Source organism: Clytia hemisphaerica, unplaced genomic scaffold (assembly GCF_902728285.1).
Source record: "Clytia hemisphaerica strain Z4C2 unplaced genomic scaffold, Clytia hemisphaerica genome assembly, whole genome shotgun sequence".
Classification (NCBI taxonomy): domain Eukaryota; kingdom Metazoa; phylum Cnidaria; class Hydrozoa; order Leptothecata; family Clytiidae; genus Clytia; species Clytia hemisphaerica.
In genome coordinates this window covers 148,360-164,508 of record NW_027103897.1, presented here as the reverse complement: position 1 = coordinate 164,508, position 16,149 = coordinate 148,360, and the positions used below count along the sequence as shown (strand labels likewise).

The window sequence follows — 16,149 nt, the reverse complement described above, 5'->3', positions numbered from 1 at the left end:
CTGAACCCTCTCCAAAATCATTTGATTTGAGTTATATACTTAAGCGTATTAAAAAATACACAATTTCTCTTTCGTTTTTACAGTGAAAATAAAGACCAGATATTGGTTGACAAGGATTTTCAAAAAAGTTAAAAGTATATAAGTGAAAAATTTGAATCCAAAAATTTTGGTCGCCAATTAGGCAGGGTACTCTCGATAAAAAAACAAGTATTGGGACGAAAATCTTTTCAGCCAATTTCTTTCTGATTTTGTCCACAAACTCCACTGAAAGCGTACAAATTTCACTTGCATGGCTCCAAATGGGGTTTTAGGTAAGGCCCCCCTACGATTTAGGTCCCCCCACTTTTCAGTAAGGTTCAGGTCCCTGCAAAAATTGCTTTCAAGGTTCAGGTCCCAGCAAAAAAAGCTACTGTCATTTCCGGTAGTATTATTACTAGTTTTTATACGTATCAACATGTCATGGGACGTCAACCAACTGAGGAAGAGAAGAAAGAATTCATGTACATCATAAAAATGCGGGGTTAAAAAAAATTGGGGGTCCAAATTGAAAATTTAAATAAATGTTGCCCACCATGGTTGGGCAATGAGAAAATTTTTTCGAATTTTAAGGATAGAAATCTGCCATTTTAGCCTACATTTTGATAGAATGTAAGAAATAATAAATTCAATAGAAAAATTTACGTTACATTATTCCGCTGTGACTCTTCAAAAGGAAGAAAAGCAGAGGAAGACACACTGGTGGAGTTTGTTTTGTAATATAAGGAAAGACATCGGAGCATCATTTGAAGAACTTTATTCATACTCTTCAAAAACAGTTCAACTTCTCTGTCTATACTCAAAAGCTGAGAATATGGTCCTGCTGGTTGTCTACCGTCAACCAGACGATAGAAGCAATGGAAATCCATCAACGGCTAATGATTTTACTACCCCACTCAATGGAGCAAAACTGGCTTTGACAGCATTATCCCACCCAAGTATAATTTTTGGTGGTGACTTCAACTTGCCCAAAGCTACATGGCCAGCTGGTACACCAAAATCTGGCTGTCCTTTGGATGACAGAATCGTACTGAATGCTCTAAATCAATTTTGCAATGACCACTTCATCTCCCAATATGTGAACACTCCCACACATAAAGATGGAAACATACTTGATCTTGTTTTTACAAACGATGAAAACATTATCCACAACTGCACAACAGTTCCTGTCCTACAAAGCACATCACACCACCAGATTGTTCTTGTTGAAACCTGTTTAAATGTTAATTCTGTCTCAAATGAAGATGAACGACCAGAACCTCGTACAGGATTTGATACCCTGAACTTCTTTGCTGACGAAATAGACTGGAATAACATAAAAGAACAGGTGCAAAATGTCAGATGGAAAGAGACACTTAGTGAAGATCCAAATGAAATAGTGGAGACAACGGTAAGTGTAAACCACAGGTTACAGGTTACAGGTTACAGGTCACAGGTCAGTGTTGACAATTACTGTAAAACACAAAGAAAATGTTTCATGTCAAAAATATAATTCCAAAGGTATTTTATTGATCTATTTATTGAACTATTTTAAAGCTTAAATTCTACCCACGTGCTTACCATGTGATTTTGCGTTTTATGCCGTGTATAACACGGACCTGTAATACTTGTATTATATAACCTGTAATACTTGTATTATATATTACATCTATATCACACATTTAAAAAAATTATCTTTTCAATGTTATACGCATGTTACGTATGTTATATACAAAGAATAAAGAAGTATTCAAATATGGATCTCACCTTTGCTTTAAACAGCCCCCTAACAGGAAAATAGCTATTTCACAATCACTATGTCATATCTCATTTTATCTCCTGCATCACCTTGGGTATGATAACAAGAATTGATGAAAATAGTGTCAATGGGATTATACTTTATAAATGTTTCAATATTTTTATCCCCTGCTTTGTATTTTTGATAAAATGACGTCACCTTTTTCATCTCTCTAAAACAGCTCTCTTGGAGTATTTATTGTTTTCAAAACCTGTCAATCTATATCCACTTGCAGCGTCAGCATCCTATTATGCATGAAGAATATTTTATTGTTAATTGGCGTACAAAACCTAATACTTTGAGATAACATCTTTATTTACATAATTTAAGCGTCATTTGTTGTCAATATTTGGGGTTGATGATTTGTCGTTTAAGTCTTCTAAATAACATTATTAACATATTTTGATATAACATTTCCATAATATATAATATTTTCAGGAACTTATGTTATGAGTTGTATGTTACGAGTGCGTTACAGTTTTCCGGTCTGTGTTTTGTTAACCTGTGACCTGTAACCTGTGACCTGTGACCTGCAACCTGTAACCTGCGGTTTACACTTACCATGGAGACAATCAATAATCTGTGTTTCCAGATCTGTAAAAATTCCATACCAAGCAGAACACAAAACGAAAGCAAAAGAAGATCCAAAGTTCAAAGGTATCGTCGAACCTTAACCAAAAGACGAAGAAAAATTACAAAAAAGCTTTTACACAGTAACTCGCAAAACAGAAAGGCAAAAATCAAAGAGGAGTTGCTACAAATTGAGAAAAAGCTGCAAAAATCTTTCAAAGACTCAAAGCAATTTGCTGAAAATAAAGCAATTGAATCTATTAAAAAGAATTTCAAGTATTTCTTTGCATACGCCCGCAAGAAAGCAAAAGTAAAGACCAAAATTGGACCACTGATAGACAACAATGGAAAACTTACAATGAAAAATAAAGAAATGGCTGACATCCTTTCGAAACAATACTCTAAAGTATTCAGTCAACCTGTGTCACCAGATGCTGAAGCCTTTGATCCAGGAGCAACCAAAATTTCAGAGATGGTAGTTACAGAAGAAAATATAATGAAAGCCATCAGTGAGCTATCTCCATCCTCAGCTGCTGGCCCAGATGGCTTCCCAGCTTTATTTCTGAAGCATTGCAAAGAGGAATTAGCTTTCCCGATGTGCCATCTATGGAAAACAAACCTTGAAAAAGGAATTGTTCCTACAATCATAGCATCAGCATCATGGGGGGGGGGCTAAGAAATATTTTGGCCTTTAAAGAGCCCGGGGGCTAAAATTACCAAAATATTTGGGGGGATCTAGATTGTTGGGGGGGACCTAGATGATCCATGACTGAAACTCTGGGGGCTGTTCAGCTAATTTCAAAAGATCTCTTATCTTACTATTAAATCAAATATAAAAAGCAAAAGATTTGTAAACATAAATATTAATACAAGTAAAGTTGAGTTTTCATTTATCAGTACTGTACTCGCATATATTTTTTATTGACTTCTCTACAGGGGCGGAAGAACAATGTTTTTGTTTTTTCCCCAAGTGTTTAAGGGGACATAGCACAAGGCAATTTTTTTGGGGGAGGTAAATTATTGGGGGGACCTTACTTTGTTCGGGGGACCTAGAAACCTGGCTGAAGCTATGTACAAAATTAAATAAATCAACCATCACCCCAATCTACAAAGGCGGAAATAAGTCAATGGCTTCAAATTATACCAGTTGCACTAACCTCACATGTAATAAAAATATTTGAGAAAGTTATCAGAAGTCACATAGTTAAACACATGGATGATAATAACCTTTTCAACCCAAATCAACATGGCCTTAGAAGTGGGAGGTCATGTTTAAGTCAGCTACTTGAGCAACATGATCTTATACTAAATCTACTTGACAAGGAGACCAATGTTGATGTTATCTATCTAGACTTTTCAAAAGCTTTTGATAAAGTCGACCATTCAATTGTACTGTCAAAATTCAAAAGGCTTGGAATAACTGGTAAAATCTATAATTGGATAGAATCATTTTTGAGAGACAGACAACAAACAGTAATGGTGAATGGTGTGAAATCAAACCAACAGGAGGTAATCTCAGGTGTTCCACAAGGAAGTGTACTCGGACCCCTGATTTTCCTGATCCTCATTGGAGACATAGACGCAAATGTCATCATAAACTGTATCGTAAAGTCCTTTGCAGATGACACTTGCGCCACCAAATCAATAAAAAATCCTGAAGATGTCAAAATACTACAACAAGAGCTTCAGATCATATACCAATGGACAATCACTAACAATATGAAATTGAATGATACCAAATTTGAATTGTTGCGTTATGGTTCGAATAATGAAATCAAAAAGAAAACCTGTTATACTTCACCATCAGGAGATAAAATTCAAGAAAAAGATTTTGTTAAAGATTTGAGAGTCCTAATGTCCAGATTTGAAACAACTATTGAAAAAGCCAGAGATCTCATTTCTTGGATATTGCGAACTTTCACTTGCCGCTCATCTCATACTTTGCTTACTCTATATAAATCGCTTGTTATCCCAATTCTGGAGTACTGTTCAGTTCTATGGAGCCCTGTTGCTGTCAGCCTTATTCAAAGACTTGAAGAGATACAGAAATCTTTTTTAAAGCAAATAAGAGGAACACCTCAAAACTACTGGGAAAGTCTCAAGCAGCTCAAGATATATACTCACTTCAGAGAAGGAGAGAACGATATAGGATATATACTTGGAAAATTCTAGAAAGCATAATACCAAATATCAATGATGGCTTCAAAGCAAAAGACCACCTGCGTCTAGGACGAATGTGTGTTACCAAGTACAATGGTCCAAATAATTCGAAAACGTGACAGCACCTTAGCAATACATGGTGCAAAGCTGTTCAATGCAATGCCAAAGTGCATTAGAAACTTGAAAAATGTTCCAGTTGATAAATTCAAAACTGCACTGGATAAGCACCTCAAAACAATTCCCGATGAACCCCAAATCCGTGGTCATACAGGGTGCAGGAGGGTTGACTCAAACTCAATTTTAGACATGAAATCACTCTGCTGATCCATTTTTCCTTCAGGAATTGTGGATTTAACGAAGATTGTGGTGTGGATCAAAAGATTCTTGCCAGAGCTATATGCTCGAAGACAACAAAAAGTAACCAAAGTAAGTATGTTATGATTTTTTCGATTGCGGCCACGTACAGGAACTCGCCAAATGTTCCTAACTGACAGTCCCATGTTTCGACCAATCGTCCAAAGTTGGAGCAGTTGACGGTATCAATATAATAAAACTTACATACATAATTGGCATTATTTTGAAGTGTAGTCTTGTAGAAGAAAGATTAGCCTGGGAATCCTAACCTGAGATCAGATTGTGAATGTTTTCTGCACACGACGCTGAAGCTCTAAAGGGATGTGTGAAAACATAACAATCTGACGAATATGCAATCTCGAAATCGTAAGGACCGCGTTTGTGTTTATGAATAGGGCGCCGTATCAGTTTTTAACTTTCCGGCGCACAACAAGATTCTTGTTGTAGAATTTTCTGCGGGAGGACTATTTTCCTCAGATGTATAATTTCCAAGCGCCTTCAGAGGTTTACCGTGAGCTGTTATCAGGTTAGGGAATCCAAGCTCATAATCTTAGAAAAAACAAAAAATACCTCACCTCACAAAGTTCTAAGATTATAGAGCTTGGTGCAAGTAGATTAGTCTGACACAGAATGTTATAAACAGTCTGTGTGTGAACCACATAATCAACTTATCATAAAAACTCTTTCACAAGCTCTAAAGACTTTCAAAACTACTAAAAACAACATCAAAACATCAGCCACATGTTTTTAGACTTCCAGTCAACAGCCATTTTGTTTCTAAATGAATCTATGTTTTTATTTTCATTTGTTTTCCTTTTTTCTGCAGAGTCAGCTTTTTCCATAAATTATGCGTGCGCATCGAAATTATCAAAATGCTCGCGAAAGTACTGCTAAGTAATAAGCTGAAATGCTGGCCAATCAGGCCGAACCTGCATTGCAGGGAAAAATCTCCCTGCAGGCGAGTTACCTGTGCCAAGCGTTAAACAAGCAGCAAAAATATCATAAACTAGACTGTGAACAAAGTTTAACGCTTGGATTCCCAGGCTAAAGAAAGATTAAATTTGCTTCTCTTGAAAACTAGAAATAATTATATTTGCTCATTTCTTAAGGGCTACATACACTACACAATATATTGTCAGTCAATATATTGATGATATATTGCTGAATGTCGACAATATGTTGAAAAGGTGTGCGCAATATATTGTCAGCTCGATTTGCAATATTCCAACAATAAAGGGGGATTGTTTACAGAAAGAAAATTCCTTTTTATAATAGAGTACCAGTTGTTTACTTCGTACAATACGGTCCGCAAACCATATTGTCGAATATTGTTCGTCAATATATTGTGTAGTCTAAGTAGCCCTTTAGAAAAAGCGCTTAAAAAAACCATAACATTAGACATAAACTCAAGCTGAAAAGTCACCAGCGAAGGTACAAAAATAATCCGTATTCGGCTGACGGTAAATTATTCTCAAGGAATTAGGACCGCCAAATGATCAAATTAAAACATTGATTAATCTGAACCCCCTAATTTACAGCCGCTTTTACTAACGTGTTGCAGTTGACCTTTATATCAAAACAGGTTTTTTTAATATTTTCTTGTAGTTGTACAGGAAAGAATGTGCGACGTCTTAATTACTGCTTTCAGTTTGCGTGTTTTGAAAGTTTGATGTGTGTACTCCGTCTTCGTGGAATTTCTTAGTGGCAAGAAAACAGAATATGCTATGTCTTTAAGAACAAATTTCTAAAAGGCTTTTGTTGTTCTGTAGATATTTCTTTTCAGATTAAGAAATTACATCTTTTATTGTTCTAATGATTATAATATTTATTTATAAGATGCTTCGTTCTCTTTTTAATCTTTGTGTAAACTTGCATATGTTTTCCATACTTTCCAAATAAATCCAACCACGGCTTTTTCGTTCCTGTATTTTTGCATACAATTCAAGATGGCGGATGGAAAGGCGAAAAGGTCTATATCAACTACTTGAGAGCAAATGTTGACATATTACGCAAAAAAATGATAAAAATGACTGAATGTCATCGCATAAAACATTTTGATTGGTGCATACGACACAATTAGTGAGGATTTTCTCTGCTGACATTTTCTAGTTTTGTCGATGCTGGCTTAAGCATTTGTATGCATTTTTTAGTGTTTATAATTGATAATTGTACTCTCTACGGGTCTACAGACTTTACTAGTTTGGAAAGCTCCATACAAAATAACATATCAAGGCTTAAACCTACCAAGAGGAAAACTCATAATTGAAAAGGGATGTGTATTTTGTAATGTGCATTTTGATGGGATGAATATTTTGGAAAATCTGGGGTTAGAAGAATGCATGGGGTACCTGTTGCCAAGGGCTCAAGTCGAAATCCAAAATGCTCAAAAATATTTGGCTTTCTAATCGGTTTTTATTTTAGAAATAAAGCCAAAAAAATAATTGATATTTTTATTAAATTTTAACTTTATATTTGGCAATTGAAAACACTATAACCAAGTAGCAATCAACATGTTCCTTATCTCGAAAGAAAATGAAGCAAAGTTTAAGTTTGAATTGAAACAAAGAATATTAAGACAAAATGAACAGCTTTTGATCCCTATCATGAGTACATTAACAAGCCCAATGACCAGAAAGATTGTTGACATTTACACTGATAACTTGAATGGAGACAAAAGCACCTTTATTGCTTTAACCTATCCTCAACCAGGAGAAATATTGAAACTGTTTGAAGGTAGGGATACAATTTCAAATGATGACTATATTGGTCTTGAAGAACAATTAAAAAAATGCAAAAAAATCTTTCAATTCTGGTCAGTGAATTATCAAAAGAACCTCGATCTTCATCTCAAATATATGCTTGAAGTTTACATTCACAGGTCTCCAATTCGTCACACTCCAACGGAACTGGTTGAAAACCTCTTAAATATTGCAGAAAAATCAACTTCAATGGTAAACCACTTTAATATAGATTATTATTTCTTCAGAACTGTGACAGACCATACATCAGTTTACAATATGTTTGAAGAAACAACTGTTGACATATCTTTAAATGATCGCTACACCATTAGACATATCCAAATGCAACACTTTGAATCAGGTTTCAAAAACTGGGATGAACATGGGGAAATGGCAGGAAATCGTAAAGAGGCAGGGGGGGTCATGCAGTTATTATATAAACACTATGACAATTACTACCGTGGTGGTATATAAACCAAAATTTGGGAAAACAGTTACTCCACCAGTGGACTAACTGCAACATGGGTGGTGCCTAAGCCCAAAATTGTCGATTTTGGTAGGATATGGTGTACTAAGTGAGCACATTTTTCAATTTTTCACTCAAAATTTTAGGTTTTTAAAAATTCCGGAAGCAAAAAAATTCAAAACATTTTTTTCAAAAGTCAAAAAAAAATCAAATTTTTTTCTTCAATCAAGGCATGAAAGATATTTTAACAAACTTGGAAAATGATCGAGATATTTAACTCTTGAATGGTCGTTAATAAGACATACCCAGTGAAATGGTATCAAAAATGAGGAATTCAGTGAAAAAATTGCCAAATTTGGCATTTTTGGGGGTGGTATACACCAATTTTGAGGGTAAAATCAGTTAGTACACTATGGAATAACTGCAAGGGTGGTGGTGTCTGTAGAAAATGTCCAAAATTGCAGTTACTCCACATAGTGTCAAGGAGTAACTGCAAGACCCCCCCCCCCTGAAAGAGGTGTTAAAGGTCAGCGTTTTCTTTGGTTTATATTTTGGAGCATTTACAAAGGACACAAATGAGCTTGCTGGTTGGATTGCATCAGTTTATCCTGGGGAAAGTGGTGATCTTTTTGTACATCCTCGTCATCGTGCTAATGGCTTAGGAAATTCCTTGATACTCTATTTAACAAACAGATCACACAAAGAAGGATTTTTCCTCTCAACATATTATAAAAATCCAGAAAGATCTTTCAAACCCAAGATTGAAAGCACAACAAGGGGATTTGTTCCTTTTAGCTCTGCGTTTACAGTAAGACAGTAGCAAGCTATTTGAATGTCAATTTTCATGTTATATGTTGAAGAATCCACACATTTAAGCAAACCACTGGTGTTCCTCAAAGCCTATCAACCCAACCCAAGAACATGCAATTTTTGACAACTATTTTTAGTATTCAATTTCAATTATGCAATTTTTGTACTATTTTTCAGATTTTTTTTTTGTAATTTAATTAATTCCACTACAGTGCTTATTTTTTTTACTAAGAGATTTTATTAGTGTTTATGTATTTTAATATTTGATGCATTGTAGCTTTAGGCTCTATGACATAGCAACGATAGAGTAATTTCTTTGTGTTAATTTGTACGTTTGGCAAAGAATGCTAGTTTCATTCATCTTCATTTATCATTCTTAAATATTTATTTTTTAATTACTTATCAGATTGCTCTTAATTGAAAAATCTTTTAATTTTCCAGGAATTACAAAAAAAAGAGTATAATATTTCCTGAAGTAAAAAGATGTCTAATGATATATTGTATGCCACAGTTGCAAGGGGCACCACTGTGCTGGCAAGGTATGCCTCTTGCAGTGGAAACTTTCAAGAAATCACAGATCATATCCTTTCAAAGATTGGACCAAGCGATGATAAAATGACATACACACAAACAGGGTTAATATTATTACGTTATATACCTTTTAAAGAAAAAAGCCTACCATTCATCTTTCCCAGAAGTGTTTCGAATTTGAATTACTATATACTCTTGTCTCTCGAATAGAAGCGGGGGGGGGGTGGAATAAGAGGGGGGGTAATTTGAAGACAGAATTTTTTTTAACTGATATCAATTTCAACAACAAAATTGAAACTTTAGCAAATGAACACATAAAATAAGAACCAATATCCTAACAAAAAGGAAAATTTTAACAAGTTTAAGGCAGGGGGACGTCTATTCAGGAGACAAGAGTACCTTTTTAAAGTTTTAAACCCCAACAATTCTACCAAGAAGAAAGCCTATCATTCACCTTTCACAGAAGTGTTTTTAATTTGAAATCAAAAACTTGTTTCCGTAGAATTATTTTCTCCTTGAAAATTATTGTTTATTTCTAATTTCTTCTTATCAAATTATTCTTTTTAGGTACCTGTTTCATTACATTGTCCAAAACAGAATAACGTATTTGTGTATTACAGAAGATGTAAGTAATGAACTCTTTACTGCTCCAGCTGAACTTATCTATGTTCATGTTCTTCCCGAGGGTACAAAGAATAATTTTTTCATGAAATACCAGCTTACTGGCCAAAAGTTTTCCAAATACTGGTTTAAAATGTTATGACAAGGGGCCTGGAATTACCGTGATATTTTTTCCCGACTTATTTTTCTCCGAGTTATTTTTCCAAGTATTTTTGCATGTGACGTCAAAATTTCAGTTTTGTGATGTCATTATGACGTCATGTCAGTGATAACTCGAGGTTTTTATGAGCCTTTAATTTTTCGAGTTATATTTGGTGTTTTAAACTCGGTTTTTGGACCTGGAGTAAAACTGTTTTTTTGGCATTTTCTCGAGATGATTTTTTGCTCAAAGATGCGTATTAACAATGCATGAGAAAAACCGAGTTAAGATTTGTGTGATGACATCATTATGACGTCACAAAACTGAAAATATGACGTCACATGCAAAATAACTCAATAAAATAACTCAGGAATTCCAGGCCCCTTATGACAAGTACCGAAAGTTTAGCCTTTCAAAACCACCAGTTACTTTCCCTCAAATACAGAAATACCAGACTCTTGGAAGCCCCCTGTTATTGTTAAACCAGGTTAAACACAAAAGATATTGAGTACTTTGTTCACTAAAACTTTCTTTTAATGTTTTTATGTTTAGGGATTTGATAGATCCAAATCATTTGCATATCTTGGAGAAATTGTCAGAAGGTATCTAATGTTTTACTACTTCATGGTTGTCCTTAAGGGGGAGGGGAGTATTTTGGGCATATTTATCTGAGGCTGAGATACAAACGATTCTATTACAAGGAATTGTAATCATCTTATTTTGAAGATAAAGGGAATCTATCTATCAGATCACAATGTAAATTTTTTCCGTTTTCAAATTCAAAAGCAAAAAAGCTTTATTGCTTTCAAATTCAACTTGTCTTGTCTTTTGCTTTTTATCATGAAACTTAATCTTTTACTTAATCAGGTTCACCAAAACATACCAGAATCGGGCCGATACTGCGCTACCCTATGCAATGCAGAGTGAATTTTCACGTGTTTTAGCCAGTGAGATGGTACGTATTTTCTTGTTTTTGAATATGTTTCACTCAAAATATCTATTCATGGTTTACTGTCTTTTATTTGAACTGGATAATTTTTTATATCATTTGAGCAGCAATGGTCACCTAAATCCAAAAAATGAACGGACCCATACTGTACATAATTTTTGAGCCTACCTCCGGGTACACCGGTGAAGGTCCTATAAATTAACCGATGTCCGTCCGTTTGTCCGTTCGTCCGTCCGTCTGTTACCAGCTTTTCTCAGGATTGGCTAATTAGTTTTTTCTGATTTTTGGCACATTGATGCAAAATGGCAATGCCCAAAATGTGACAGAGCCCGATTTTCGAAAAATATGCCGGAAAAACTGTTTTTTTGGCATTTTCTCGAGATTTTATCATTAGTCTTTTCTGATTTTTTGCACGAAGATGTGTATTAACAATGCCCAAAACATAGCCGAGTTTGATTTTTGAGAAATTTTTTTTTCCTGCCGAAAATACCGGAAATTGCCGTTTTTGCAGATTTTTGTTGGATTTTTTCTTATTTTTCTATGTTTTTCACACAAAAACATTATTGATAACAGTGCTCATCATCAAGCATGATTCAATTTGACTGATTTTTTTCATTTTTCTCCTCGCATTGCTATCTAACTTTCATCATCAGGTAGGTCCATTCAGCATCTAGCTTGTTTTCATTTAAGCGACATTTCTCGAAAGGAGATTCTGGCAAAATGCAGAGAGTACAGGAAGATTTGAGTGAATTGAAAGGGATCATGATCAATAATATTGGTAACAGCTTTCTTTTCTTTGTTAAGTACAGCTTTACGTAATACTTTATTTTCTTGAAATTAATTTGAAATATGCTCGGTTATGATCAGCAATGGACAAAATTGTGTTCTGTGTATTAATAGAAGCTTTGACATCTTGGTAAATCTGGTAAAAGAACTGTTTTCATGAAGCTGTATGTATCCATTTATGTACGTATATCACATGGTTTGATAAATTTACCACACCTACACATTTCTTTTCCTCTCACCAGATTCAATAGCACAACGAGGAGAAAAACTAGAGCTTCTTGTTGAAAAGACTGATGACCTAAGTACTTCTGTAAGTGAATGAGGTTTATCAAAGTCTAGTATTTGTGTGTGTGATGCCTTTAACCCTAAACTGTTATCTAGAAATTTATTACAATTCGATAACCATTAAACAAATTTTCTTATTTTAGGCCATGACTTTTAAGAAATCAAGCAGAACTCTTGAGAGAACAATGTTTATGAAAAATGTGAAAATTACAGTCGCCATCGTATGTGTTATATTGGTATGTCATTCTTCGCATTCTTTTGAAATACCGGGTGCACCAAAAAAAAGTATACAACTTTGTCGAGATATTGTGAGCTTCAGGATTTAAATTTTTTGTTCATTCTTTTTTTATTATATAGAGGATGCTCTAACTTAAATTTTGAGCTATCGTACATTAAGTTTGAAAAAGTAGTTCGAAAGTTATTTCCAAAATACTGACTTTTTTTCCATGTCGAAATTTCAAAAAATCATTAAAAACAGCAATCACGCTATAAATAAGACAAAATGACAAAAACACAACTTCATTGTCTTTTTTATTCCTTTTTCTCTTATCTTATATTTTGCCAACAGTTTCTCCATCTTATTTGCACGTCATGAACATTTCCAACACCAGCAAACTCAATGCAGACCCAAGTTCTTTGAGCAACTAGTCTAGAAATGGTGATATATTTTTTCAAAGGTTTTCTCACATAGCACACATACATAGCATCAAAACCTCTCTTGGAGATTTCCCAAAAATTTTTTTAGCCTTTCCAAAAATATTAACCCACGTGGGAATAGTTTTACCATACTATCAAATTCCGTAAGTTTTGATGAACACAGTTGCATTTTTTTGGTATTTTTATGTGTAAAGAAGGTAAGTGTCGAGAGAAAAGTTTGCTCGCTGTTTTTAATGATTTTTTGAAATTTCGACATGGAAAAAAAGTCAGTTTTTTGGTAATAACTTCCGAACTACTTTTTCAAATTTAATGTATGATAGCTCAAAATTCAAGTTAGAGCATCCTCTATACAATAAAAAAAGAATGAACAAAGAAATTAAATCCTGAAGCTCACAATATCTCGACAAAGTTGTATACTTTTTTTTGGTGCACCCGGTATATTTCAAATAACTATTTATCTGATTCTCGTTGCTTTTTATCTTTGTTTTTGGGCCTAAATCTGACAAGACTGATAACGGTTTGAAAATGCTAATTTTAAAAAGGAAAGCTAATAAAAAGGCATCGTTAATTAATTTCTTTTATTCGTTACAGGTATTTATTTTAATTATTGTATTTGCTTCATGTGGAACCAATTGGAGTGATTGTGGCAAAAGCTAAAAGATAAAAGGTCAACTGTTTGCAATCTGGATTCTCTCAGATTGCTTATCAAGTTTTTAGTTGGTATCCAAAATTGCATATCTTTACAAATAGTATATACAAATATTTTATTAGGAATCAGAATTGCATTTATGGGGAAGATCGAATGCAGCAAGTAGTAGGTTTTTAGCCATAAACGGGTAGAGCTATGTTTTGATTTTCTCCTTTCCTTTAAAAAAATTAAAGCCAGAATTTTTTCAACAGAGCCTAAGAAAAGCTTCTAAATTGTGGCTCAGTTATTTTCATTTGATTTTGAAATTTCTAAAAATGAGTCTACAAAGGTGGAATTTTAAATCAAATTATCAATAATTGATTGAATAAACTTTTTGAAGCACTGAAATTTTTTTTTGAATATCCCTTTAGTAAAAACACATTGCACTCTATCTTTTATCATACATTGAGAATTAAAGAAAAATATTTTATAGTTTTTTAGAGAAGTTTTCAATGAAATTTTTGTAGTTTTATATGGTTTAAATTCACAAGCTATAATTTTTCGTTCATTTAATTTATACATAATGTAAATAGATACGCGTGAAAAGAATACAAATAAATTTTTTTGTTAATATGATTTTTAAGGTGGAATTTAAAGGACCTGCATGGCTTATTAAAAAAAACATATCAGTGCTTCTATTTGAGTACGTCTCAATTAGTCTTTAGCGTTTCATTCTCTATCTAGATTTTACTCAATTGTCAAGGTCTGCGCTGTACAGATTCTCATTTCAATATTTTCTTATTTTTTCAGATAGGAATAAAATAAGAAAATACAATGTCCAATGTAAGAAAACGAAATGTCAAATTTGCTGCTGGCACTAAAGAGGAAGATGGCAAAGGACCATCAGGATTGCAAAAAGTTGGTTCAGCTGTTTTGAATGTTATTTTGAATCGCAAGAAGAACAAAGGAAGGATCCAAAAAATTGAGAATGCATCTATTTGGCCTTACTTGTTTTTATTTGTCATCTTTTTGACATTTTCTATTTATTTTGTTGATTATTTGCACCGTTGGGAGAACAATGAATTACTGAATGATGCTTATCAAACTGAAAGTTATGAAAAGCGTTTTGTGGAAGTTAAATGCTCAAATGATTATGGAAAAAGTTTTAAAAATTGCAAACCCAAAAAGTGTGGCAGAGCTGTTCGTGATAATTTGTTTACTTTAGAAGATATCAAACACATGCGTGAAATTGCAATTAAAGGAATGCAATATGGTGGAGGTAACGGTGGAGCTACCATTTTGGATTTGCACAGTGGTGCTTTAAGTAAAGGAGATAAATTTATAAATTTACATGCCGCTTCTGAAAGTTCAGTTTTCAATAAATCAGATTTCGAAGTCTATTCTAAAATTCGAAATAAGATTCAAGAAACAATAGCTGACGAGTTTAATGTTGATAAAAAGGTGTTGCATCTTACGAAACCGACATTTTTTTCACGACTCGACAATAAGTCAGCGTCAACTCAACACGATGAATATTGGCATGAACATGTTGATCGTGTAACATACGGAACATTTTATTACACATCTCTACTCTATCTCAGTGATTATGGTGTTGATTTCACTGGAGGTCGTTTTATGTTCGTAGATGGACATACTAACAAAAGTGTTGAACCAAAATTTGGAAGACTCTCTTTCTTTACTTCTGGTTCAGAGAACATTCATTTTGTGGAACGAGTTGAAAATGGTACACGTTATGCTATCACAGTCTCTTTCACTTGTGATAAAAAACATAAAATTGTAGATCCTTCAATGTAGAATTTCATTTTTCTTATAACATTTTTCTTCAATAGACCTTTTCATATACTACTACTTTTCATAATACTTGTCTCGTATTCAAATAATTATACCTTGAGACATTGAATGATTTTTTATAAATTAATAAGTTTTAATAAAATGCGCTGGGAGTTAATCACCATGGCAATAATTTCAAAGCGAGGCAAGTGATGTTCATGACGTAATTTATGAAAAGGTCCATAATAGGCGATTTTATTACAAGAAATTCTTTTTTTTAAAGATTGATTAGGACTTGTATTTTGATCTTTTGAATTTTTATTAGGTATTATATTATTTATAGAATTTTTATGGTGCGGTGGTGTATATTTTGACCCTTAAAGTGAATTATATAATTTCAATTTTGAAAAAAAAACAAAGTCTTAAAATTGATTTTCAAAACTTTTTTTTAAAGTATAAAAGAATTGACAGACAAAGTCCAATAGTCTAGATATTATGTTAAAGAGGTCGTATTTCCTGTCCAGGGGCTACCCTAGAGAAACTTTGAAAATTCAGGGCTCGTGCCATTTTGGGGTACCAGGGGGTTCCAAGGGTGACTACAAAAAAACTTTTCCGAATATCCAGGGCTCTCTAAAGTTTTCTCTCAATTTCCCAAAAATGATTTACTTCTACTATCTTCTACGCGATGGGGGAGGGGGGGTTATGGGTAATTTTCCCCTGAAATAGACAGAAGAAAGTCAATGACTCTCACCTTGTGGACTGGCAAAACTTCATGTACTTTCTATTACCATATTTTTCCAAGTATGAGAATTTACTTCAGAATTTTAAAGGTATTAAGTGTAAATTGCTTT

At 33.7% G+C, this 16,149-nt stretch overlaps 2 protein-coding genes and 1 long non-coding RNA gene across 3 annotated transcripts; all 3 read left to right on the top strand.

Annotated features, from left to right (window-relative positions):
• The first annotated feature begins 7,187 nt into the window (after nt 1-7,187).
• LOC136808736 (uncharacterized) lies at nt 7,188-9,292 on the top strand. Its single transcript, XR_010846915.1, has 2 exons — nt 7,188-8,046; nt 8,619-9,292. It is a non-coding gene; the product is annotated as an uncharacterized lncRNA (long non-coding RNA).
• Nucleotides 9,293-9,356: 64 nt separating this feature from the next.
• Nucleotides 9,357-13,821, top strand: LOC136808735 (vesicle-associated membrane protein 7-like). The gene is made up of 8 exons (XM_067065277.1): nt 9,357-9,546; nt 10,010-10,067; nt 10,755-10,804; nt 11,070-11,157; nt 11,842-11,929; nt 12,180-12,247; nt 12,366-12,458; nt 13,471-13,821. The coding sequence occupies exons 1-8, from the start codon at nt 9,395-9,397 to the stop codon at nt 13,534-13,536; spliced, it is 663 nt and encodes a 220-aa protein (XP_066921378.1). The 5' UTR covers nt 9,357-9,394; the 3' UTR covers nt 13,537-13,821.
• Nucleotides 13,822-14,284: 463 nt separating this feature from the next.
• LOC136808734 (2-oxoglutarate and iron-dependent oxygenase domain-containing protein 3-like) lies at nt 14,285-15,373 on the top strand. Its single transcript, XM_067065276.1, has one exon. The coding sequence runs from the start codon at nt 14,342-14,344 to the stop codon at nt 15,320-15,322; it is 981 nt and encodes a 326-aa protein (XP_066921377.1). The 5' UTR covers nt 14,285-14,341; the 3' UTR covers nt 15,323-15,373.
• The last annotated feature ends 776 nt before the right edge of the window (nt 15,374-16,149 follow it).